Below are 23,191 nucleotides of genomic sequence, written 5' to 3' on the forward strand. Positions count from 1 at the left end.
GAGAAATTGGCTACTTGTATTTCTAATACTTCTATCCATCAAGTGGTCTCAAAAAAAAAAAAAAAGATTATATATATAAAAAATATATATGGCTCTTGCTTAAAAAAAAAAAAGTTGAGAAGGCATTCTCAAAATACACTTATGGGGGGGAGTTAACTAATTTCTGTTATTTATACCTATAATTCTTTTCATTTTATGACTGATTTATTTTCTGTCCTTTGCTTATTGGTTGGACTTTACTCAAACACAAGTTTCACTAAAACTGTGGATTGAAATCCACACTGACTGCTTTACAATGGTAAAGGCATTACTAATCCTCATGGGATGTTCTAGTGGTCTCTTTAAAACTAAGCCAACAACGGTACTTCCATGAACAAAACTTCAGGTATTAAAGGAATCCTGATCAAGTTGAATATGAGGATCCTACAATAAGAGGACTTCAAGGAGCCTGGGTGGCTCTGTCGACACTGGCCTTTGGCGCAGGTCATGATCTGGGACTGACCCCCACATCAGGTTCCCTGCTCAGCAAGAAATCTGTTTCTCCCTCTCCCTCTGCCCCTCCCCTCCATTCATATTCTCTCCCTCTCAAATAAACAAATAAAATCTTTAAAAAACTTCAAGGAGCACCCTACTACCACACAATAAATATTTAATTCACGGACACTATGTCATTCAGTCCTGTTTATCACAAGACAATATTTATTAGGTTTACAATATTTAACCCATGTTTTACTAAGAACACTTATATTTAAGACTTCAGTTGCCCAGCATTAAAAATCATTTTCCATTTCAAGCAAATATTTTATGCACTCTACTAAAACTAACCACTTGTTTCCTTTTAATTTAGTCTGAGTAATATCAGCAAAATTATAGTGAATTAGGAGTGGTCATTTTTTCTCCCAGACAGGTTTTAAGTTACAGCTACAAGTTTAAGATCTAAGTTCAAAAAAATTTTTTTAAACTCTGTCATATGAAAATCAAACAAGAATATGCTAAATAAATGCTGTAATTATTCAGATTAGTTGATAATCCATTATTTTTACCTTGGATAATTCATGTTTTCATTTAATTAAAAATCAGAAGTTCCTTGGGCATATTTTCTTCTTAGTAAATACAGAATTAAAAGATCATATTACATAACTCTTTTTGAAAATGTTGATAGCAAAAACAGTGAATTGCTTTTACATATGGTTCCCTAACAAAACCTATACCAAAAGAAACCAACAAAAGAACAATATACTTCACAACTAGGAACCAAGGAGTTATTTGAAATAAGATATAAAATAATAAGATGAGCATTTCCCAATTATACCCATATCCCTTAGTCTGCCAAGAAAAGTCTCTCAATTGAGTTAAAGATGTTGTCTATAAGTCACCAAAACAATCACCACCTTATAAAAACAGAAATGCCAAATTCATTATTTTAAATCGTTTTTACTACTAATCTATCCACATGAATTTCCCCCAAAACTTCAATAAATCCAGTAGAAGAGAGATAGGAAAACACACAAACCAGTTCCACCAATTGTCTTAAATTACACAAAGTTCTCCTTTGACCTTGGAAAATTCAACACTTGCAATTACATACAAAATGACCCATTTCCAACCCAGGTATACAGTACGTGAACATATTACTCATTTCAATTTTCACATTATCTGTTGCTGTAGAACTAAAGGAAAAGGAAATCAATCTAGCCACAACCTCACATATTGGTCAGTCTTTTCCTAATCCCCCTTGGGTACAGATTAGCTATAGTCTATATTGTTAAAGCATCATGAACCTGAAAATACTTTATAAATTACTTATTTAATGTAACTCACAACCAAAATATTTTTGCAAATTTGAGATCAAAGGAAATGGGACAGTTTATTCATCAGGCTCCAGAGCAGGGAAAATGCAAAGGATTTGCCTGAAATGACTCAGCAAACTGGCAGCAAAAATGAAAATCCAATTCTAGTTTCCCACCCAGGCACAGGTTCCAACATAAAAGCTATTTTGAAAACTCCCATCTTAAAAAATACATATTTTGGGGTGAATTTCATGTAAACAGTAAGCCTATGTCCAAACTTCATCTCTCTGTCTTAACTAAGATAATTTAATGCATTCCCTACCTCATTTCACAAGGAATTTGAAATGACTTAAAAAGCAGACACAATGAGGGGCGCCTGGGTGGCTCAGTCAGTTGGGCATCTGCCTTTGGCTCAGGTCATGATCCCAGGGTCCTGGGATCGAGCACTACATTGGGATCCTTGCTTGGCAAGGAAAATGCTTCCCCCTCTCCCTCTGCCTGCCACTCTGCCTGCTTGTGCTCTCTGTTAAATAAATAAAATCTTAAAAAAAAAAAAAAAAAGGCATCACAATGAAACCAAAGAATAGAAATAAGCAAAATGTCACGACTAAAGACAATATGTGTAAGAACAAGAAAAAAAAAAAAAAGAAGAAGAAGAACAGAAAGAAAATGAGAATAAAGATCTGTTGGCAAACACAATAGGTTCCATGTTTTACAATGATCCATAAGGGCTGTGAACCAGGTCCCTAGAGCTGTCCCCCCAACCTTTTTCACCTCACATACAGAAAACTAGATCTGAACAGCCACTGGAGTCAACGGAGGAGATCTGCAGGGCCCCGATGACTGGATTTCCTGCCCAGCTCCGAAGATCAGCTCTCAGGGTCTGCAATCCGCTTTGATCATCCCAGCACCTGATGCGGCACATGGGCTGGTTAAGTTCTGCCTTAGAGAAAGCAAGGGGCTTCTGGCCCCCTCAGCGCTTCCTCAGAGGCACGCTGAGCACTATGGTCGACAATTACTTCAAAAACAGCCATAAAGCATCTCGTATATGCAACACCTCGGTCCAAGCAGAGGACGCAATGAAGACAGGCATTCCCACAGAGGGCTAACCCAAAGTGGGAAGACTGTGCCAATGAGCCATCACACAGCATGGCCACCATACAGCCCTCCATAAGCAGTCTTTCTTTCAAACAGGCTTTTTGATAAAAACCAGGAAGCAGTGGTTCAAAATTTCACTTTTCAGTGAGGACTCGAGTTCCTATACATTAAAAGTTAGCCAAGCAAATTGTCAAGCTGCCGGCCTGTGTGAAAAACTGAAGGGGTCCCAAGTACAAAGCTCCAGATGGGGCAAATGCCAACTCAACCACACCAAGGCAGAGAAAAACACAGGTCATTTTATTGCTGTGTTAGGTGCGCCTCTGATCTGCACTTTATCTTTGAAAAACCATCTTCTGTTCTGCTTTAGGGACAAATTCATAAACACCGAGGAGCCAAAGTAAATACCACCTGCTTGCCCCGCCAACCACAGAACCCACAGAGATTTTCCAACTGTCCGGCACACCCTCAGTCCTAGGGCTCCGGGCCTCTTAACCTCCCAGTCACCACATCCTTGGCAGCCAAGCTGCTTCACCTATTCCCATGCCCATGGGGGAAAGCTGGCAGTAAAGGCCCAGACATGATACCCAATACTTTAATACAATAAGCAAGATCTCGAACACCTGCCTCCCTGGCTCCTGCTGGAGATTTCTCTCCTCCATCTCTTTGTTTGACCCATGAATGGCAAACCGAGTTTAAAAAGCAAATCTAAAATAATTCAACCATGAAAAAGGAAATGCCTATGCTTTTCATATTTTGTTTTGTTTTGTTTCTTCCCTCTGCAGAGACCTGGTGGTTGAAAGGGTACCTATTAGAAGCCTGGAACAAATAATCGTTTATGGCTACAACTGAAACCTCAACTCTATACCCTCAGAAAGGCCCCTCTCTGGTTTCCAAGCTCCAAGAGGTCCCAGTTGGGTACATCGTTAACTTGACCTTCTCACAGGCAATAATAAGCAGCTAGCACACGACGTACATCAAGAAGATACGATTTTTCAAAGAATATTAGGTAAGAAAATGCTCTCATTTCTCAGTCACCCGTAAAAATTGGCACACAGGAAATTACAAAACAAGTCATCAGTCACCCCAAATTCTCTATAGGCAGCAGGGTTTAAAATGGGGCTTTCTTCAGGGAACCTTTGTGACCATGTTCCTATGACGCCTGTTTCCCATTATATCACTCAGCACACAGCGTGAGTGGTGTTTATTTTAAGTTTGCCTTCCTCACCGAGACTATACACACCATGAAGACAGGAACCATATGCCCTACTTAACCACTATACCCTTGGGACACTGCACGGTGTTGAGTATGGAAGAAACTTTTAAAATCTGTTGTATGAACTGTCCAAAGAAATTAAACAGGATCAATATCTCTTTCTGCTTTTCTTTACTTGCTCTCACTCTTCCCAATCTATTTTCAGCTCAACAGCACAGTGGCATCAATTGGGACATGGCTCTGTCTTTTCTCTTTAAAGTTCATAGAGATCCTGGAGAAACTGAACAGGCAGGAATTGGGAGGTATACAATCATGGCTAGGCCATGTCAGAAACTTGCAGTTGGGAGGCAGAGAAACCCACTGGAGGGAATGTTAGCACTCTTGGACATATCTCTTGAATTCAAAGGCAAAAGCAGAGCCAGCTTCTGGAGATCAGGAGGAGGAGGGGGAGGACAAAAACCTTCAGGCATCACCTGTTTTGCTTTCTTTCCCTCTGGAGCCATGTGGTCCTTTCTCTCTGATTCCTACTTCCTTTTAAGGGGATCAGTTTTCCCTTGTTCTGTATGCACTCAAATACCTCACAGCTATAAGGTTTACATGTTCCCAGCTCACGGGACCAGCTGAGGCTGACACGAGAATTTCCTACTCCAAATTCTAAATTCTGGGAAAATCAGGTTGGCTCGGGAGCAAACAGCCTTCACCAGGCAAGTCTGGTCTCTCCTGATTCCCTCTTAAAGGGGAAGCGGGAGCTTCTCAGAAAACACAGGGTAGGAGGACACACCCCCAAAGCAGATGTGTTTTTGATCATGGTGTGTCTGTTTCTTATTCTTTTGTCTACCACACCCTAAATTCATCCAGCCTTCTCACACCTATCCTTTCAGACTCACTCCCAACATCATACTCAGCCTTCACCGTTCATCCCTTTCCATCTAATGCCTTGTGCTTCCTCCCGCTCCGGGAAACTCCAAATTCTTCTCAATGCTACAAAACACTACTATCCTATGCAGAACACGACAAATGCTACCTTAAAAGGTATGTTAATAAACAGATAAATAAATAAGCCATATATTACATGTACAAGGTATTTTCTTTATGGTCTCTTCTGGATTTGGAATACTGCTTATTTTATACCACCATAAACTCACCATATGGTCCTCTCTGCCTTGTGATGTCCATGACATAGCCTCTAGATATACTCTATCTTTCTACTTATTTTGTAAATACCACATAATCATTACTTAAGGATAAGACTAAGTAATCTCTTAACAAAACAGGTTTCTTTCTTTTTTTTTTTTTAAGATTTTATTTATTTATTTGACAGAGAGAAAAAGAGGGAATACAAGTAGGCAGAGCAGTCTGCAGAGGGAGAAGGAGAAGCAGGCTCCCTGCAATGTGCGGCTGGATCCCAGGACCCTGGAATCATGAACTGAGCCGAAGGCAGATGCTTAACCGACGGAGCCACCCCAGCGCCCCATAACACCTTTCAACAGAAAGAAATGCAAAACAAGTCTTTGGAAATTCAAAGTTATTTCAAGTTTTCTAACTGTCCAAAAATATAGCATAATTCCTTATGCAACAAGATACTACCTCTCTCAAGTTAAACAAAACTGACTCTTGCTCAAAGATTAGCTACTGTGTTTTCTAAGTACATTCAACTCCTAGGAACATAGAAGCCAATTTCTGATCAATTGTGAAGAATATAGCCTTTTGGTTTTTTTACCTCTCTGTGGTAGTGGTAGCCATCCAACAATAAAAGATTATGGAAAACACCTTGACCATATGCACCTTATTCATTTGCAACCCATGGCAACTAGCTCAGCGGGCCTGCATACAGCAGGTATGCAATAAATGTTTGATCCACTAGAATGTGTACTTATAATGTATACTTATATCCATTATTTACAAATTAATAGCGTATATGCATGAGGCTTTCTCTATGTTCATATAAATATGTGTAAATAGATCAGCATGTTGACTATAATGCTAGAAGACAGTCTTCTCAAACATTACATTCACATCACCTAAGGATCTTATTAAAAATGCAGATTTTGATTCAGTAGGTCTAGCATGAAACCCAATATCTGCATTGCCAGTAAGTTCTCAGGTGACCCTAATGCAGCTGGCCAAAACACATTTTAATAGCAAAGCGATACCTTTTTCACTCCCTTCAGTAGAAGGCCATTGGCAAAATATGCAAATAATTCAAGGGTTCTCCTCACAACTGTGTTTAAGCCCTAGGAAAATGTCCACTAATGATCTCAGGCACTCTTCTTTAATATCAGACTCAAGTCTGCAGTAAGTATTTATATACTGAGCACTTCTGCCTGGGGGAGGAGCTACAGCAGCCTGTAGTTATTCACACAGCTTCATAAATTATAAAAACCCAACTAGAGGCTTCTCTGTATTCTCAGTGACATTCAAATAAAGAGAACGTCAGAAAATGACAGCAAAATGTGTCTGGATGTGCACATGGGGAAGGGGGCAGAGAAGCAATGGCTCAGGATGCTGTGTCCCCATGAGAGTCCTATTCATGTTCATCCCAAGAAGATTCCTTGCTCACCATCCCCGAGTTCTTATCATTCTGCCAAGGTCTGACCCCTCTGTCTTCATGGTCATGGGAGTGACAGCTCTCCAGAGCTGACTACAGACCTTCCACACGTCCTCTAGTCGGATACCATGTCAAGTTTGATGAAAAAATGAGACCACGGATAAGATTGGTTACATCACTCAAAAATCAGGAAAAGCAGTCCATCAGAGAATCCCTTTCCTTTTCCTTTTACCTGAGCCCTCATCACTGCCACAGCCTAAAGAGAAAGTTCACCCAGGCCTTTTGCTATAGAATGCCCGTCTGCTGGTGGCACAACAGGTCAAGAGCTAATATAAAAATCACAAGAACTTTCTTCTTCCCTAATGCAGGACTGACCACTTGGGTGAGCTTCTTGGTTATCATTTACTTACTATAAAATTCTGAAGGCATGCAAAACCTCAAAGATAATTTGAAAATCACAGAAAGTGATCATATCCTTAATAATTCATTTGTTCATCAACAAGCAAAATTGCTGTTTCTGTTATCACAGAATTCTCTTGCCAGGGGCATAAACTTAATCATATCTACAATTTAGCCTGCATTTATTTTGGCTGTACCCTGTTGCATGTATTTCCCAAACCAGGGTACTCCTATCAAGGGGAAGAGGTACACAGTGAAGCAAGCCAGAGTAAGCGGGCCCAGACAACAAACCCGAAGAGGGACTTTGCTAGGGTTTCAATTTCAATTAAGATGTGAAGGAAGGGGAGTGAGGGAAATGTTTACTAATATAACTAATAATGAATGTACATAATTATCTTATACTCAAACATGGAACAGGAAACCCAAACTTCATTAATTTTTAATAATAAAACATCAGACTAAAAAGAAATTTCCTATTTTGGGAAGCCAGCTCTTCTCTCCCTATAGGAGAACCTCTGCCAGCACACCAATCTAAGAATCAGTAGTATGTGTTTTTTTTTAATATATTTAAAAGATTAGCTATTTATCAGTACAAGGACATTTCTCACATAAGAGCTTGAGGAAATGAGACTAACCTCCAATTAGAATGTTTCAATCTTTTTTATTATTATTATTTTTTCATTTGACAGACAGATCACAAATAGGCAGAGAGGTAGGCAGAGAGAGAGAGGAGGAAGCAGGCTCCCCACTGAGCAGAGAGCCCGATGCAGGGCTCCATCCCAAGACCCTGGGACCATGACCTGAGCCAAACACAGAGGCTTTAACCCACTGAGCCACCCAGGTACCCCTAGAATGTTTCAATCTTAAGCAAATCCTTGTGAGAACTAAATCCTCAATGCCGACTGTCTTGTATTTGAATGAATAACATAACAATAACGCAAGAACAAACTTACTTCACAAATGTTATCACCGGGTAAAATTTTAAATGCTGAAGGAAGTACTTCATGAAAAAATTAAACAAAAAGTTGGAAAAGAAGGAGACAGCTGTAATCAGAGAGCCTGTGTGCTGCAGTCCTTCTTCCATTAATCTTATTCAGAAACTATGAATATATATAGTCAACGTCAAAATAATTTTCTTCTTTTACATACTGAGAGAGAAAATGATTGAATATGGTACTTTCCATTATAATGATAATCCCAATTCTCAGATATCCCTACTCAAGAAGAAAATACAAAGAAGACACTCTGGAAGGGAAGGGGAGGTGAGGCCCATGTCTGAATTTTAAACACAGAGATCCAGATACTTACCAGGCATCACTTGATATATGCTTGGCCAATACTGTCCACTGTCTCTCTTTAGCCATACACGAACAGTCCTGCAAAAGAAAAACAATACGTGTGTTAAATCACAGTGTTTTTAGTCATGAGAAAATGGTGACAGAAACCAAACCTCTTAACTTTAACTATGTTATGTCTTGATTAAATATGTTACATATATTTATATAGACAGATAGATCTTAATTATAAATACTTATAAATAAATAATAGATAAATAATACAAATACCACATAAATATATATTTATAAATATACATATTTATAGATATAACAAAATAAATATATATTTATAAGTAACTAAATATATTTACTTATCTATAACTATATACGTGCATACCACTTATGCCTCTCCATAGATCCTATGTTCCTTAAATTTAAGGCTTGTGCACACTTAGAATTACATGACTCTTGAAGTATTATCCTCACATGTCTGTATACACACATGCAATAGTGAAAGTGTTTGAAAATTACTATTTTTATTGTTGTTCTGCCTGTCCAAGTTTGTTACTTTTGCCTTAGTCTGCTGAAAGCATTCAATCTGTCTGGGGAGTTATTAGGTTTTACTAGTAAAGGAAGTGTGAAGAGATGAAATGAAGCATCTGACATACACAGAAGGGTTACACAGTAAATCCATAGTCTCACAGGCCAGGCCACGTCTTGACAGAAGGTTTTTCCAGACATGGTCAGGTAACAAACTTTGAGACTCAGATTCCTGAGCTAGAAGCTGGCCAGTGGGGCTGGATGGAACGTGGAAATCCGGCAGCAAAGGCTGTGAATGAAGTTCCGGGCCAGCAGTCAGATACAGACATGGCAGAGATCCAGAGGAGCTCAGAAAGAAGGTGCCAGAGAGAAAATAAAGCAGTCAGAGAGTACTACTAGGTTCTCACTAACCAGAAAGGCCCACCATGAGTTAGTTACACCAGCCATGACAGCATCTGCACAGGCCAACAAGGCAAACACATCTAGAAGGTAACAGAACATTCTTCTAGAGACCAGAGGCAGTAGGAGAAATCAAACCAAGAGAAATAAGCAGTTCTCTACTGGTGGGAGATCCCACATACCACACCATTCACTCCACACACTTAAATCATCCCAGGCTAAAAAGCAAACAAAGACTGAGAATATTTATCTCACACTATTTAAGTCAATGTATTAGACTAAGTTTTAAATTGTATTGGATTTTTCAAAAAAATAAAAAAAATTATAAATTGTATTGGATTTTCCCCGTTATCAATGGGTCTCCTATACGGAGTACTAGGAGAAAAACTAGACCAAATACAGATACAATAAAGAAATACCATTTTCTGCCCACAGCCACAAGACACAATATAGTGATATACAGTGACATGATTACATATACACGCAAAAATTCCATCTTCTGGTTCAACTATCCTAGTTTATAGGATGGACAGATATAATTGCAAACAATTTGTAAAAAGTAATTCCATACATATACTATTTATATACATAGTGCTACACTTATTTTTTTTAGAATATTCTGGTATGACATTTTAATATGGACATTGTTATCTCAACAAAAATAAATACAGGTGACATCACAGAGAAAGGTACAGTAGGAAGCTCCAGGAACCAGTCCCTATACCAAATTAGCTACTGAGCCAGTGTCAGAATCACTATTTTAGAACTCTGAAGTCTAGTTAGGCACTTGCAGCATCTAAAAATCACAAATATGTGGGAATCAAACAACATAACCTTAAACAACCGAAGATCAAAGAAAAACCACTATGAAAATCAGAATGTATTTTGAAATGGATGAAAACAAAGACACAACATAATAAAATCAGTGAGGGGAAGTGAAAGCAGTACTCAGAGGGTAACTGATAGTAAATGCCTATATTAAAATAGAAGAAAGACCTCAAATCAACAAACTTACTTTACACTTTATGGTACTAAAAGCACAAAAGCACACAAACCCAAAGCCAGCAGATAAAAGTACATAATAAAGATTAGAACAGAAAAAAAACAAAAGAGATTAAAAACCAAAGACAGTATCAGTGAAACTAAAATGTGGTTCTTTGAAAAGTTCACCAAAATTAAGCTTCAGCTAAACTAATTACAAAAAAAAAGAGAATGTAAATAATTGAAATCAGAAATAAAGTGGGAGTATTACTACTTAAAAGAAATGAATTATAATACTATGAACAACTGTACGTCAGTAAACTTTATAATCTAGATTAAATGGAAAAAACACCCAGAAACACACAATCTACCAAAACTAACTCAAAAAAGAAATAATCTCAACAGGCCTAAAACAATTCAAGAGATAGAACCAGTAATCATAAATAATAGTGCAGGACCAGATGGCTTGACTGAATTCACTAAATTCAATCAAACTCTTAAAGAATGAACAACCTTCCAAAAAATAAAGAGGAAGGACTATTTACTTTCTAACATTTTATGAGGCCAGCATTATCTTATACCAAAGTCAAAGATACCACAAGAAAATAACAGTCCCGGGGTGCCTGGGTGGCTCAGTGGGTTAAAGCCTCTGCCTTCGGCTCAGGTCATGATCCCAGGGTCCTAGGATCGAGCCCCGCATCGGGCTCTCTGTTCGGCAGGGAACCTGCTTCCCTCCCTCTCTCTCTGACTGCCTCTCTGCCTACTTGTGATCTCTGTCAAATGAATAAATAAAATCTTCAAAAAAAAAAAAAAAAGAAAGAAAATAAGAATCCCATATCCCTTATCAATACAGATAAAAAAAATCCTCAACAAAATTCTAGCAAACCAAATCAAACAGCACACTGAAAGTATTACATGCTATGACCAAGTGCAATCTGTCAGAGGAATACAAGGGCGGTTCAACATAAAAATGTCAATCAGTGTAATGTAGCACATTAACAGGATGACGGGGGCAAAGAAAACACAGATGATTATTTCAGCAAACACAAAAGCACATGACAAAATCCAACAACCTTTCATGATAAATAACACTCAGCAAACAAGGAGTGAAAGGAAGTTTTCTCAACCTGATAAAAGATATTCTTTAAAAACTCACAGCTAACATTATACTCAATGGTAAAGACTGAAAGCTTTCTCCCTAAAATCAAGTACAAGACAAAGATGCCCACTTCCACCACTGCTTTTCAACATTACTAGAACTCCTGGTCAGAGTAATTAGGCAAACAGAAGAAATGTAAGGCATCCAATTTGGAAAGGAAGAAGTAAAACTATCTGTATTTGCAAAGGATATGATTCTACATACAAAAAATCCCCCAAATCCACAAAAGCACTACTAAAGCTCATAAACAAATTAAGCAAAATTGCGTGGTACAAAAATCAATACACAAAAATTAGTTGTGTTTCTATACACCAGCAACAAGAATTGTGAAAAGAAAATTAAGAGAAAAATTCCATTTATAATAGCATCCAAAAGAATAAAACCCCTAGAAATAAATTTAACCAAGGAAGTGAAGGCCTTGCACAGTGACAACTACAAACACTGCTGAAAGAAATTAAAGAAGACACAATGGGATTGGGAAGGTATCCCATGTTCATCAACTAGAAGAGCGGATATTAATACAACACTCCCCAAAGCAATCTACAGACTGAATGCAATCCCCCTCAGAACTCCAACAGCTTTTACTGTGGACATGGAAACATCAATCTTCAAATCTATGTGGAATGGCAAAAAGCCCCAAATAGCCACAACAATATTGGAAAGAAAAACAGAAGTTGGAGGCCTCCCAATTCCTTATTTCAGAACTTACTACAAAGTTTCAGTAATCAAAACAGCATAGTATTATTAGCAGAAGCATAGATGTGAATCAACAGAGCAGAGCTGAGAGTCCAGGTATAGGTGCAAACAAACACCTACGAACCATAAATTTTTGATGAGGGTGTCACGACACTTCAACAGGAAAAGAATAATCTCTTCAACAGATGGTACTAAAACAACTAGATAACCACATTCAGAGAAATGAAGTCGGACCCCAACTTCACATACAAAAACTAGGGATGGATTAATGACCTGAATATCAAAGCTGAAACTAAAAACTATTAAAGGAGAACACAGAGGCACATCTTCATGACCTTGACTTCAACAATGGACTCTTGAATTGGACATGACAGCCTGAGCACAAAAAATAAATAAATAAATTAGACCTCATAAAAATTCAAAACTTTTGTGTAACAGAGACATCATCAAGAATGGGAGGACAAGCTACAGAATGGGAGAAAACGTTTGCAAATCATATAGATGATGGAGGATTTAGTGCCCATACTATGTAAGGAACTCAAATGACAAGCAACCCAATTAAAGGGTGGACAAAGGGCTTTAGTGGACATTTTCCCAAAGATTAACAAGTAGCCAAAAAAACACATGAAAAGATAATTTGACATCACTGGTCAACAGGGAATGCAAATCAAAGCCACAGTAAGATACCATTTCCCACTCACTAGGAAGGCCTATAATAATTTTTTTATGGAAGTTAAGTGTTCTAGAGGCTATAGTGAATAGGAACACTCATACATTCCTCAAAGAAATGTAAAATGATGCAACCACTGTTCAAACTAGTTTGACAGTTCCTCCAAAAAACCAGCAAACCGGGACGCCTGGGTGGCTCAGTTGGTTAAGCGGCTGCCTTCGGCTCAGGTCATGATCCCAGCGTCCTGGGATCGAGTCCCACATCGGGCTCCTTGCTCCTCAGGGAGCCTGCTTCTCCCTCTGACTCTTCCTTCCACTCTGTCTGCCTGTGCTCGCTCTCATTCACTCTCTCTCTGACAAATAAATAAATAAAATCTTTAAAAAAAAAAAACAGCAAATCATATGACCCACTAATTCCACTCCTAGGTATGTGCTCAGAAGAACTGAAAACAGGTATGCAAACATATGTGTTCATGTATGTTCCTAACAGTACAATTCTTGCCATTTGCTACAACATGGATGAAGAGGATAATGCTAGGTGAAATAAGTCAGTCAGAGAGACAAATACCATATGATTTCACTCATGTGGAATTCAAGAAATAACAGACTTTTTTTTTTTAAAGATTTTATTTATTTATTTGACAGAGAGACGGATCACAAATAGGCAGAGGCAGGCAGAGAGAGAGGGAGAAGCAGGCTTCCCGCTGAGCAGAGAGGCCGACGCAGGGCTCGATCCCAGGACCCTGAGACCGTGACCTGAGCCAAAAGCAGAGGCTTAACCCACTGAGCCACCCAGGCGCCCCAAGAAATAACAGACTTTTAAAGATAGAGCACAGGTGCCTGGGTGGCTCAGTGAGTTAAGCCACTGCCTTCGGCTCAGGTCATGATCTCAGGGTCCTAGGATCAAGTCCCGCATCGGGCTCTCTGCTCAGCAGGGAGCCTGCTTCCCTTCCTCTCTCTCTGTCTGCCTCTTGCCTACTTGTGATCTCTCTCTCTCTGTCAAATAAATAACAAATAAAATCTTAAAAAAAAACCTTTTTTTTTAAATTTAAAGATAGAGCACAAACTGGTGGTCGCCAGAGGGGAGGTAGGTGGGGGATGGGTGAAATAGGTAAAGGGTGATTAAGAGTACACTTATCACAGAGAGCACAGAGTAATGTACAGAACTGCCGAATCACCACATTGCGCCCCTGAAATTAATAGAACACTGTATGTTACCTACACTGGAATCTTAAAAAGTAATACATTTTTTTATAAAGAAAAAAAGTGACAGCACAATTCACAATAGCCAATAGGTATAAACAACCCTAATATCATTGGCAGATGAATGGACAAACAAGTTGTATATATATAAAATAATATAATATCGTCCATGAAAAGGAATGGAGTACTGACACATCCTAAACTTGCTTAAACCTCAGAAACATTACAATAAGTAAAAGCAGCCAGACAAAAAAAGTCACATACTGTTTGATTCTTTTAAATGAAATGTCCAGAACAGACAAATCCATAGGAAGAGAAGATGAGAGGTTGTCAGGGATGGGGGGGGGCAAGGGGAGTAATTACTCAGTGGGTAATGGTGTGTTCTTCTGGGGTGATGACAAAGTTTTGAAACTAAAGATAGCTGGTGGGTACACCACACTGTGCACGCACTAAATGCCACTGAATTGCACATTTTAAAGTGGTTCGCTCTAGGTCATGTGAATTTCACCCCAAAAGACATTTAAGAAGAACAAGCAATAAAGATTTTGCCTGGAGTTGAGGCAACCACCTTCACTCATGAGACAACAAGCTTGAGGACAGAAGGGGACAACTGAGGTCCACAGGGTTGAAGGCAGAAAGGGCCTGGCCTCAATAGTACCCCTGAGCTAGCAACCCTTAGAGTAACTGCAGACTTGCTTGTGAGATGATTTCCTCTATTTCTACCTGAAGCCACTGTCGAAGGATTTTGTTACTGGGATCAGAATACATGTTAACGGACAGAGATGAAGGAAAGGAATGTCCTTCTTCAGGTTTGGGGTCTGTCCAAGTACATGACAGTGCTGTCGTTCAATGGAAAAGGGCAGGACTCGGTGAGAATCATGAGCTCAATTTTGAACATTTAAATTAGAGGTGTCTTGGGACGCCTGGGTGGCTCAGTTGGTTAAGCGGCTGCCTTCGGCTCAGGTCATGATCCCAGCGTCCTGGGATCAAGTCCCACATCGGTCTCCTTGCTTGGCGGGGAGCCTGCTTCTCCCTCTGCCTCTGCCTGCCTCTCTGTCTGCCTGTGCTCACTCGCTCTCTCTCCCTCTCTCTCTCCGACAAATAAATAAATAAAATCTTAAAAAAAATAAAAAATTAGAGGTGTCTTTGAGTTACCAGGAGTTCCTAGTTCATGGAAAAGGAGACTTATAATCAGAACCTATGGCAGAAAGTTGTTGTGAAGATTAAATGTAAGCTTCTTTTTGTTTTCGAAGATTTATTGATTATTTGAGATAGAGAGAGATTGACTGTGCACATGAGTCGGGGAGCAGGCAGAGGGGGAGAGAATCTCAAGCAGACTTCCCAGTGGGCATGGAGCCTGATGTCGGACTCAACCTCATGACCCTGAGATCATGACCTGAGCTGAAATCAGGAGTTGGTCGCTCAACCCCGACTGAGCCACCTGGGCACCCTGAAATGAAAGGTACCTGATATACAGCAAGTACTCAACAAGTAATTGTCAACAATTATTATTATTGTCACTATTATCACTATTTTTTTAAAAAAACACATGAATTCACCATTGCTTGGGAGAGTACAAGATCCAAAGCCTTTCTGGCTTTGCCGACATATGGAAAATTTGAATCCTTACTGTAAGGGATTTTTCGCTCAGTTTACAAAGATGTCCTGTACATTATTCACCTGTCCCTTTATCCATTTCTTTCACATGTACTGAGAATCTGCTATGTGCCAGGCACTGTGCAGGAGCTCCGTGTGCACAGACATGGAAACATCATTACAACCGCGAATGATAAGGGCTACAAGGGATTTTGAATCCACATAAGGCAATGTAGGAAAGGTATATAATCCACGTGGAGAAGGGTGGCAGGTTGACCCTGGAGGGACGATGTTACCTATTATCCCATTTACTTCCTTCACTGCACTGGCCACAGCCTCTTATTTGCTTTACCCACTGACAAACATGCTTATTATCTGAAAAACAAAAATAAGAAAATAGCATGATAATAAAGAACATTCTTTTATTGCTCACTGCTATCTACCCAGAGGCTGCCAGAGGGCATCGCACATGGCAAATACATGCTAAATACATGGTGGGTGAATGCAGATAGGCTAGTCCAATTCGGCAGAGACTGCTGGTCGTCTACACTAGACTCATTCTCCTCTTCTTCCTTAGCAGCTGTTATCGTGACTTGAGAGGGAAGAGCAGAGCCCAAAGGCCAATAAATAGAAGACAACGGACCGCAAGCTAGACAGGATGCTTGGCAGAGATGATTTGCTATGGATACTACTACAAGGGAACAAAAAGAAGTCTACTGGGCTTCGCAGGGGACTGTCTTGCCCACAGAATTCTGAACGTGGCCTCCCGACAATCCCAACAATTATCGATCTCGTGTCACCAACGAGGTCTCTGAGGTGCAGAGAGCCCCCAGGTCATGCAAAACCACAGTGTGAACCCAGGCAGTATCTAGCCTCCAAGACTGCTCCTCTCAAGCACCACGCTATGCAGAACTCTTCCCACAGGGGTGGGGTGGGGGGGCAGGACAGGAAGACAGAACAGAGCAAGCTGCGTTTTCAACGTACTGAGTTTAAAATAGCTATAGAGGTGGACCAGCTTCTTCTGTGGGGATGAGAGCTGAAGGGAGCAACTAAACCGGGAGTGGCCAGGCTGTGACACTACTGAGTTGTTAGTACAATCAATGCTCCTGGCCTTGCAGATGCATAAATTATAAGGTTACACAGATGTGTATGTATATATGTATGTACACATAAACATTTAAATAGTGGTCCAAAAATTTCAGTAAAAAAGGTACATAACAATACAGCTAATAAAGGTCTGCTTTAAGATTTTTTTAAAAGGATTTTATTCATTTATTTCAGAGATCTAGTGACAGAGAAAGAGAATGAGCATAGACAGCAGCAGAAGGAGAGGGACAAGCAAGCTCCCCACTGAGCAGGGAGCCTGAGGTGGGGCTCGATCCCAGGATGCTGGGATCAGGACCTGAGCCAAAGGCAGATGCTTAACAGACTGAGCCACCCAGGAGCCCCTGTTTTAAGATTTTTTAAAATAGCTATATAGGTCAAAAGGGTGGCAGGCTAATATTAGTTTTAACTTTAATAAAAGTGACAAGCATTTTTACAGAAACAACAGCCCCCAAAACACGCTGCATATACATTTATTCCTTACAATAGTTCTATGAAACAAATCATCCTTTATTTTATTATTTTTTAAAGATTTTATTTATTTGTTTGATAGAGAAAGTGAGAGAGCACAAGCAGGGGAAACAGTGGGGAGACAGAGGGAGAACCAGACTCCCTGTCCAGCACAGAGTGTAATACAGGGCTCCGTCCCAGGACCCTGGGATCATGACCTGAGCCAAAGGCAGATGCCTAACCATCTGAGCCACGTAGACACCCCCCAAATCGTCCTTTAGAGGTGAGAAGGGGGGATGCCTGGTTGGCTCAGTTGGTTAAGCCACTGCCTTCGGCTCAGGTCATGATCCCAGCATCCTCGGATCAAGTCCCACATTGGGCTCCTTGCTCAGCAGGGAGCCTGCTTCTCCCTCTGTCTGCTACTCGCGCACTCTCTCTCTCTCTGACAAATAAATAAATAAAATCTTTTTAAAAATAAAAAATAAAAAAAAATAGAGGTGAGAAGGCCCAGAGAATTTAAACAATTTGCCTGAACCACTAACCTGCAGTTATTTTAAATTCTGTACTTTCTTCACTAAACATATCGCCTTCCTTATACCAACATGTATTAAGAGCAACTAATAAATTTTATAATTAAAAATAAAATTACATAAAAGTATTTGCTCCCTTATCTTTAGAGGTATATTAACAGTTTAAAAAAGAAAAAGAAAAAAAAAAGAAACTACATCCTAGAGGTCAAAAGTAAAATCTGGACAGCTAGGAATTTCCTAGATGAATGTAAATTCCACTATACAAAGCTGTAAGTATTAATTTTTTTGCAAATTATATTTTTAAAGCAACACAAAAAGTTTTTAATAGTAAGTGAAAAATTTTTTTCCTTGGAAAAAAATTCAAGAAAAAAACCAGCTGTGATTAAGAGTCATGGTTAAGCCAGCAGAGGTCAGTGTACTGGAGAAAAATCCATGTCCTCCTGAAAAGCAGAGAAGTGCATTCACCCCACACACAAAGGCCTGGCTTCACAGGAACCTGGCAGAGCCATGCACCTTGCACTGTCTACCTTACAAGGTCCTGTCTTCTTCTCCCCCTACATACTCTTCTCCCCCAAGCTCTCACCAAAGGCAGAAACAGACATTAAGATAGTTGGGAGAAGCAATTCTCATCTCCAAAATAATCTGACAGGATATCCCCAGTGGGCTTCAGTCAGTTTAGCAGCTGGGCTGTTTTGAAAACATCATCTTATTCTATATTGGACACAGCTGACCACATTTCAACAGTTTAACATTACTGTTAACTATTAGCCTTAAATATTATTCCTTAAACCTACAAGAGTTTTTCTTTTTCATTTTCAAGGTGAAAACAGATGTTGGATGAATTGTAGTCTTTTTTCTTTTTTTTAACGATTTTATTTATTTGACGGAGATCACAAGTAGGCAGAGACGAAGGCAGAGAGAGAGAAGCAGGCTCCCTGCTGAGCAGAAAGCCAGATGCGGGGCTCGATCCCAGGACCCTGAGATCATGACCTGAGCCAAAGGCAGAGGCCTAACTCGCTGAGCCACCCAGGCGTCCCTGAACTGTAGTCTTTATCAACACTCCACCATGATCAGTGCACATTTGCTCCTTGACTGAGTTCTAAACACCACCAGAGAAGGAACCCCACTTTATCATACTCGGCATCTGCCCAGGGCCAAGCTCCATGCCAGGTCCAAGAAGCAGTAGTCATCATTTCCAAAAGATCAAGAGGACTGGTCAAGAGTTCCTCCCCACAGCCACCCACCCCCACCCTGTCCACCACCAGGAAATTCTCTGATCACATCTGCAGAGACCTTGTGCAGAATGGCAGCAAAGAAGCTGCTCTGAAACGAAGAGATCTGTACCCTGTGCTGGTGGGGAACGGGGGATGATGAGGAAAGAGCTGCAAATCCTTCATTCTACCAGTCTACCAGTGCCTAAAGAAATGAGAAATGCAAGGGCATTCTGACCGTGCCTCTCATCCCACTCCAGCTCGGTCCAAAGAACGGAATCCAGTGCCTGCCTCCACTGCAACCTTAACTAGGTTGGGTGTGACCTCCTCACAGGCAGCCCTCCCCCAGCAGCCAATGAGATCACACAGAGAGATCAAACTTTCAATCCAGCAAAGATTGAGATTGATATGAGATTCCCAAATTTTAGTTTTGTACTTGACTTTCTTGTTTCAGACTGTGCTAGATACACACAAGCTGGCAATAGAGTTTAGTAACACAGAGGTGCTGAACTATGTATGCACACACACACACACACACACACACAAGGCCAAGCACCACACCAGGCCCACTCCCACCCCCATCCTATCCAGGAAAAATAAACCCTTTGTTCTAAATTCCAGCAGTCTTTAAGAGCCCACTTATACAGATGGAGACAATGAATGGCAGGGACTGGAACAACTTGGGATTCCAAGACTATTCAAATCTCGAAGTGAGGGATTCGGTCCCATTGCCTCACAAGTGCAACTATATACATTCATTCACTGACCTGTTGATCACTTAAAACACCTACTAGGCACAGGATGGGAATCTCACTAGAGGCACAAAGACAAACAGTGCCACCTCTGTTCTCAGAAACTCGCCACCCACTGCATGCGACAGGCGACAAAGCACCACAACTCAGCCAGGTGAGAGCTTGGGCTGCAGCAGCCCCTGCTGTTCCAGAAACATGCAGGCATCGAACTCTGAAATGGAGCCTGGTTTAGAAGTTAGGGGGGATGACGATGTCTGAATCTCAGGATGAGACAGCATCTAGCAGAGGAAGGGGGCCAGGGATGGGGGCGCGCTCCTGGTAAGAGGAGCAAGGCACACACACATGGAGGCGAGCCGGCAGAGAGGGGCCCGGAGGGGTAAGGAGACCCCAGCTGGACAAAGGAGCAGGCGGGAGGCCACACAGGGCTCTGTAGGCCACGCTGAGGAGTCTGGGTTTTACTCCAAGGATAATGGGGAGTGACTGAAAACCAAGCAGCCAGTCACATTATTTTTTGTTTGTCTGGGGAAGCCTGGAAGAAGAATGCTTACCCTAAAGCAACCAGCGTGGTTAGAGAGTAAACCAGGAAAAAAGGATGCAGCTCGGGACAAGAAAAGAAGGCAGACTTCAGAGCACTTAGGAGGTGGAAGTGTCCAGACTCAGGGGCTGACCGGGTATGGGGAGCTGCAGGAATGGTGGTCCCATTCACCAGAAGTGACTTTTGTAGAAGGCAATGCTGACTTCATCTTGAACTTGCTGGGTGCAGGGATGCCCCAGTTAGAACTGTCAAGATTGAACTGCCTTCCTACTCGGAGTCCAGGGGCTTCTCGAGACCTGAGCTGAAGATCAAGATCTGCAAAGCCACCAACACAAAAGCAGTAGCTAAGCCACCGGTAAGTAAGAAAAGGACCAACGATGAACCCCGGAATAACGCCATCAGTGAAGGGGTGCAGCACACAGAAGATCCACAACGACGCTGGTATGGGCCGCCAAGGACATGACCAACAGCCTTCACTTCTCAGACAGAGCACATGTCCTCATTTTTGGTCCAGAAAATAAGGTCGTTATAACCATACCTAAGAACTGAACCAAATTCACAGTGAAAACGTGCCCGTAATAAAAAACTATCTATATAGGTCACTTTTCTGAGAGAAGAGGGAAGATTGGGGGTGGTGACAAACAGTATACCACAGGTTGCTAAGCTACTGAATAAAATAAGACGAGGCGTCTACCCATGTTGAAATTCAGGCTTTTAAAAATGTGCCCTAGAATGATGCAACGTTCATTAGTTACCATAGCAATAAGCTTCACTTCCCAGGGGACAATTGTTATTTTTGCCACCACTGAAGTAACTTGGGGGGCGAGGGGGGAGTGTGGGGGGATGCGGGGAGAGTGATGCCGACTGTGTTTTCAAGACCCTGAATTTTCAGGGAATACTCGTCTAATAGATCACACACTGCAACCTCAATACAAACAGAAGGCAGCCCCTAGCGATCAGCGGACGAACAGAAAAACTTGAAGCAACAGGATGGCAGTCAGTAACTTTTTGTAGTTTTTACAGTATCTTGTGAAAGGGGGAAAAATGCCTCTAATGCAAATAATGTTGCAGAAATTCTTGGAAAACATACCTAAAATATTTTTAAAAAGCCATTTTCCTAATTATTAGTAATGAAAACAGACCACCGGATTCTCATTATATGCATTCGAATCACATGTAGTGAATAAACGAAACCCAATCGTTTACAAAACCCTGTGTATCTCTTTATGGAGGGTTTCTCCACAGCTAGACAGACTGCTGTGTGGAGTGAATTAAGGCAACTGAGGGGTTTGAGACAGAGGGGCTCAAGCTGGGCATGGTCCAGCCTCTTGACACCCCTCAGCAGCTCAATGCCAAGCATCGCCACCCACTACATCAGACCTAAAAAACATTGCAAAATCACAGACACCTGGATTTTCTTTCTCACCTAGCAAGCTAGCAATCTGTGGCTGAAGAATAGCCATGGCTGGTTTAGATTTCAAAATCTGGAGCTTTTCCTGGCATTCCTGCTTGAAAAACAGTAACAGCCATTCTGGTCATTTGCAGTCACGGGCTTCAGAGAGATGCGATTCTTACAGCCGTCACCAGACAATATCTTAACCACCGGGGTGCCTTACTTTGTCTCAGTCTCGTTTTGTTTAATAACGGACCTAACACAAAGGTCACGTAAGCCTTCACAAGGTAAAAGTTGAAACCTCACAATCAAGTGAGATTATCTTCATTGTCTTTTCAAATCTATAAAATGAAGTCTCAAAATGAGGTTAAATGGACCAGGTAAGAAATTACAAACACACACAAAATACATGGGATGACTATCTCTGTCAAGCAATAGTAAGGGCCTCAAGAAAAAGAAGCCTCCCCCCATAAGGTCTTAATTCTGAGTGGTTTTGTTACTATTAAGCACTACTCTGGGGCTGCAATTAGTTTCCTAGCCTTCCAGCCGTGCTTGTTTATTTTGTTTTCTTGGTTAAACTCTTTGTGGCTAATGATTAAGCACAGCTTCCAGTCTTTGCATAGTTATGGGTTTTAGAATTCCCAGACTCCCTCCCTCTCACCTCTCACTGCTATACCTGCAGATCTGCTCTCTCATTTTAGCACAACTCCCCAGGTAAGCCTACCAGACTCCTGGGCGGAACGAAGGTCTGGAATCACACTGCATCTTGCAAATGTCAGAACAGTCACACTGCCTGTTGATCCTAGTTTGCAAGTCCATGAACTCCTTGAGAACTTCAAAGAAATTTTTATTTTTTAATATTTTGACCTTAGATTTTTTTTAATACCTGTAATACTTTTACTTTAAAAATATACAGTACTTAGACCAGAGAAAGCCTTGGAAAAGGTCATATAAGTACATAAAAGAAAGGCAAAAGAAGTGGATACAGAAGAGAAAAAACATAAACACATTCCCAGTGCAACAGTGAGGAGTAACCCATAGGCCAGCACTCGGAATGTACCAGATCAGAGAGCCTGGATATTAGCATCAGCAATGCCATCTGTTCCTCGGCCAGAGTCCCTCACAGGCAAAAGGAAGAGGAGTACAAGCCTTGAACTGTCAGTCTGAGCAATTCAACAATATGAGTGTGGAGTGTTCATCAAGATCACCCATGAGGAGGAATACGGATGAAACTGCCAGAGGAACAATGTAATTTAAATGTTGTTCTTGCCTCTATCCACAGCAGGGGGGCCCGGTCTGTCGTCAGCCTCCTTACCCCTATATTCCTACAGCCCGCTACAGTGCCAAGCACGTGATACATGCACAGGAAAGACTTAATGAAACAGTAAACTGAAAGAAAAAGCAGTGATCAGGAGGATGCCCCTGGCCAGATAAACTGATGATCCCTTCCAGGGTAGCCTCATGTAGCAAAATGGCTAGGAAACTTGCTACACCTTAAAAAACAAAGCAGAGCTGGGAGAAGGGGCAAATGGAGAGTTACTATTCAATGGGTATGGAGTTCCCATCTGAGAAACGGGTAATAGGGATGAATGCACAGCAGTGTGAAAGTACTTCATGTCATCGAACTGTACACCTAAAGGTGGTTCAA

At 40.9% G+C, this 23,191-nt stretch overlaps 1 protein-coding gene across 4 annotated transcripts in view; it reads right to left on the reverse strand.

Moving 5' to 3' along the window:
- Window positions 1-23,191, reverse strand: part of WDFY2 (WD repeat and FYVE domain containing 2) — a 182,004-nt gene that overhangs the window by 96,524 nt on the left and 62,289 nt on the right. For all 4 annotated transcript variants that reach the window (XM_059378346.1, XM_059378349.1, XM_059378347.1 and 1 more), the window contains exon 2: window positions 8,357-8,424. In XM_059378346.1, coding sequence (XP_059234329.1) covers window positions 8,357-8,424 — 68 coding nt within the window. The remainder of the gene's footprint in view (window positions 1-8,356; window positions 8,425-23,191) is intronic.

The sequence above is a fragment of the Mustela nigripes genome, chromosome 15, assembly GCF_022355385.1.
Source record: "Mustela nigripes isolate SB6536 chromosome 15, MUSNIG.SB6536, whole genome shotgun sequence".
Classification (NCBI taxonomy): Eukaryota; Metazoa; Chordata; class Mammalia; order Carnivora; family Mustelidae; genus Mustela; species Mustela nigripes.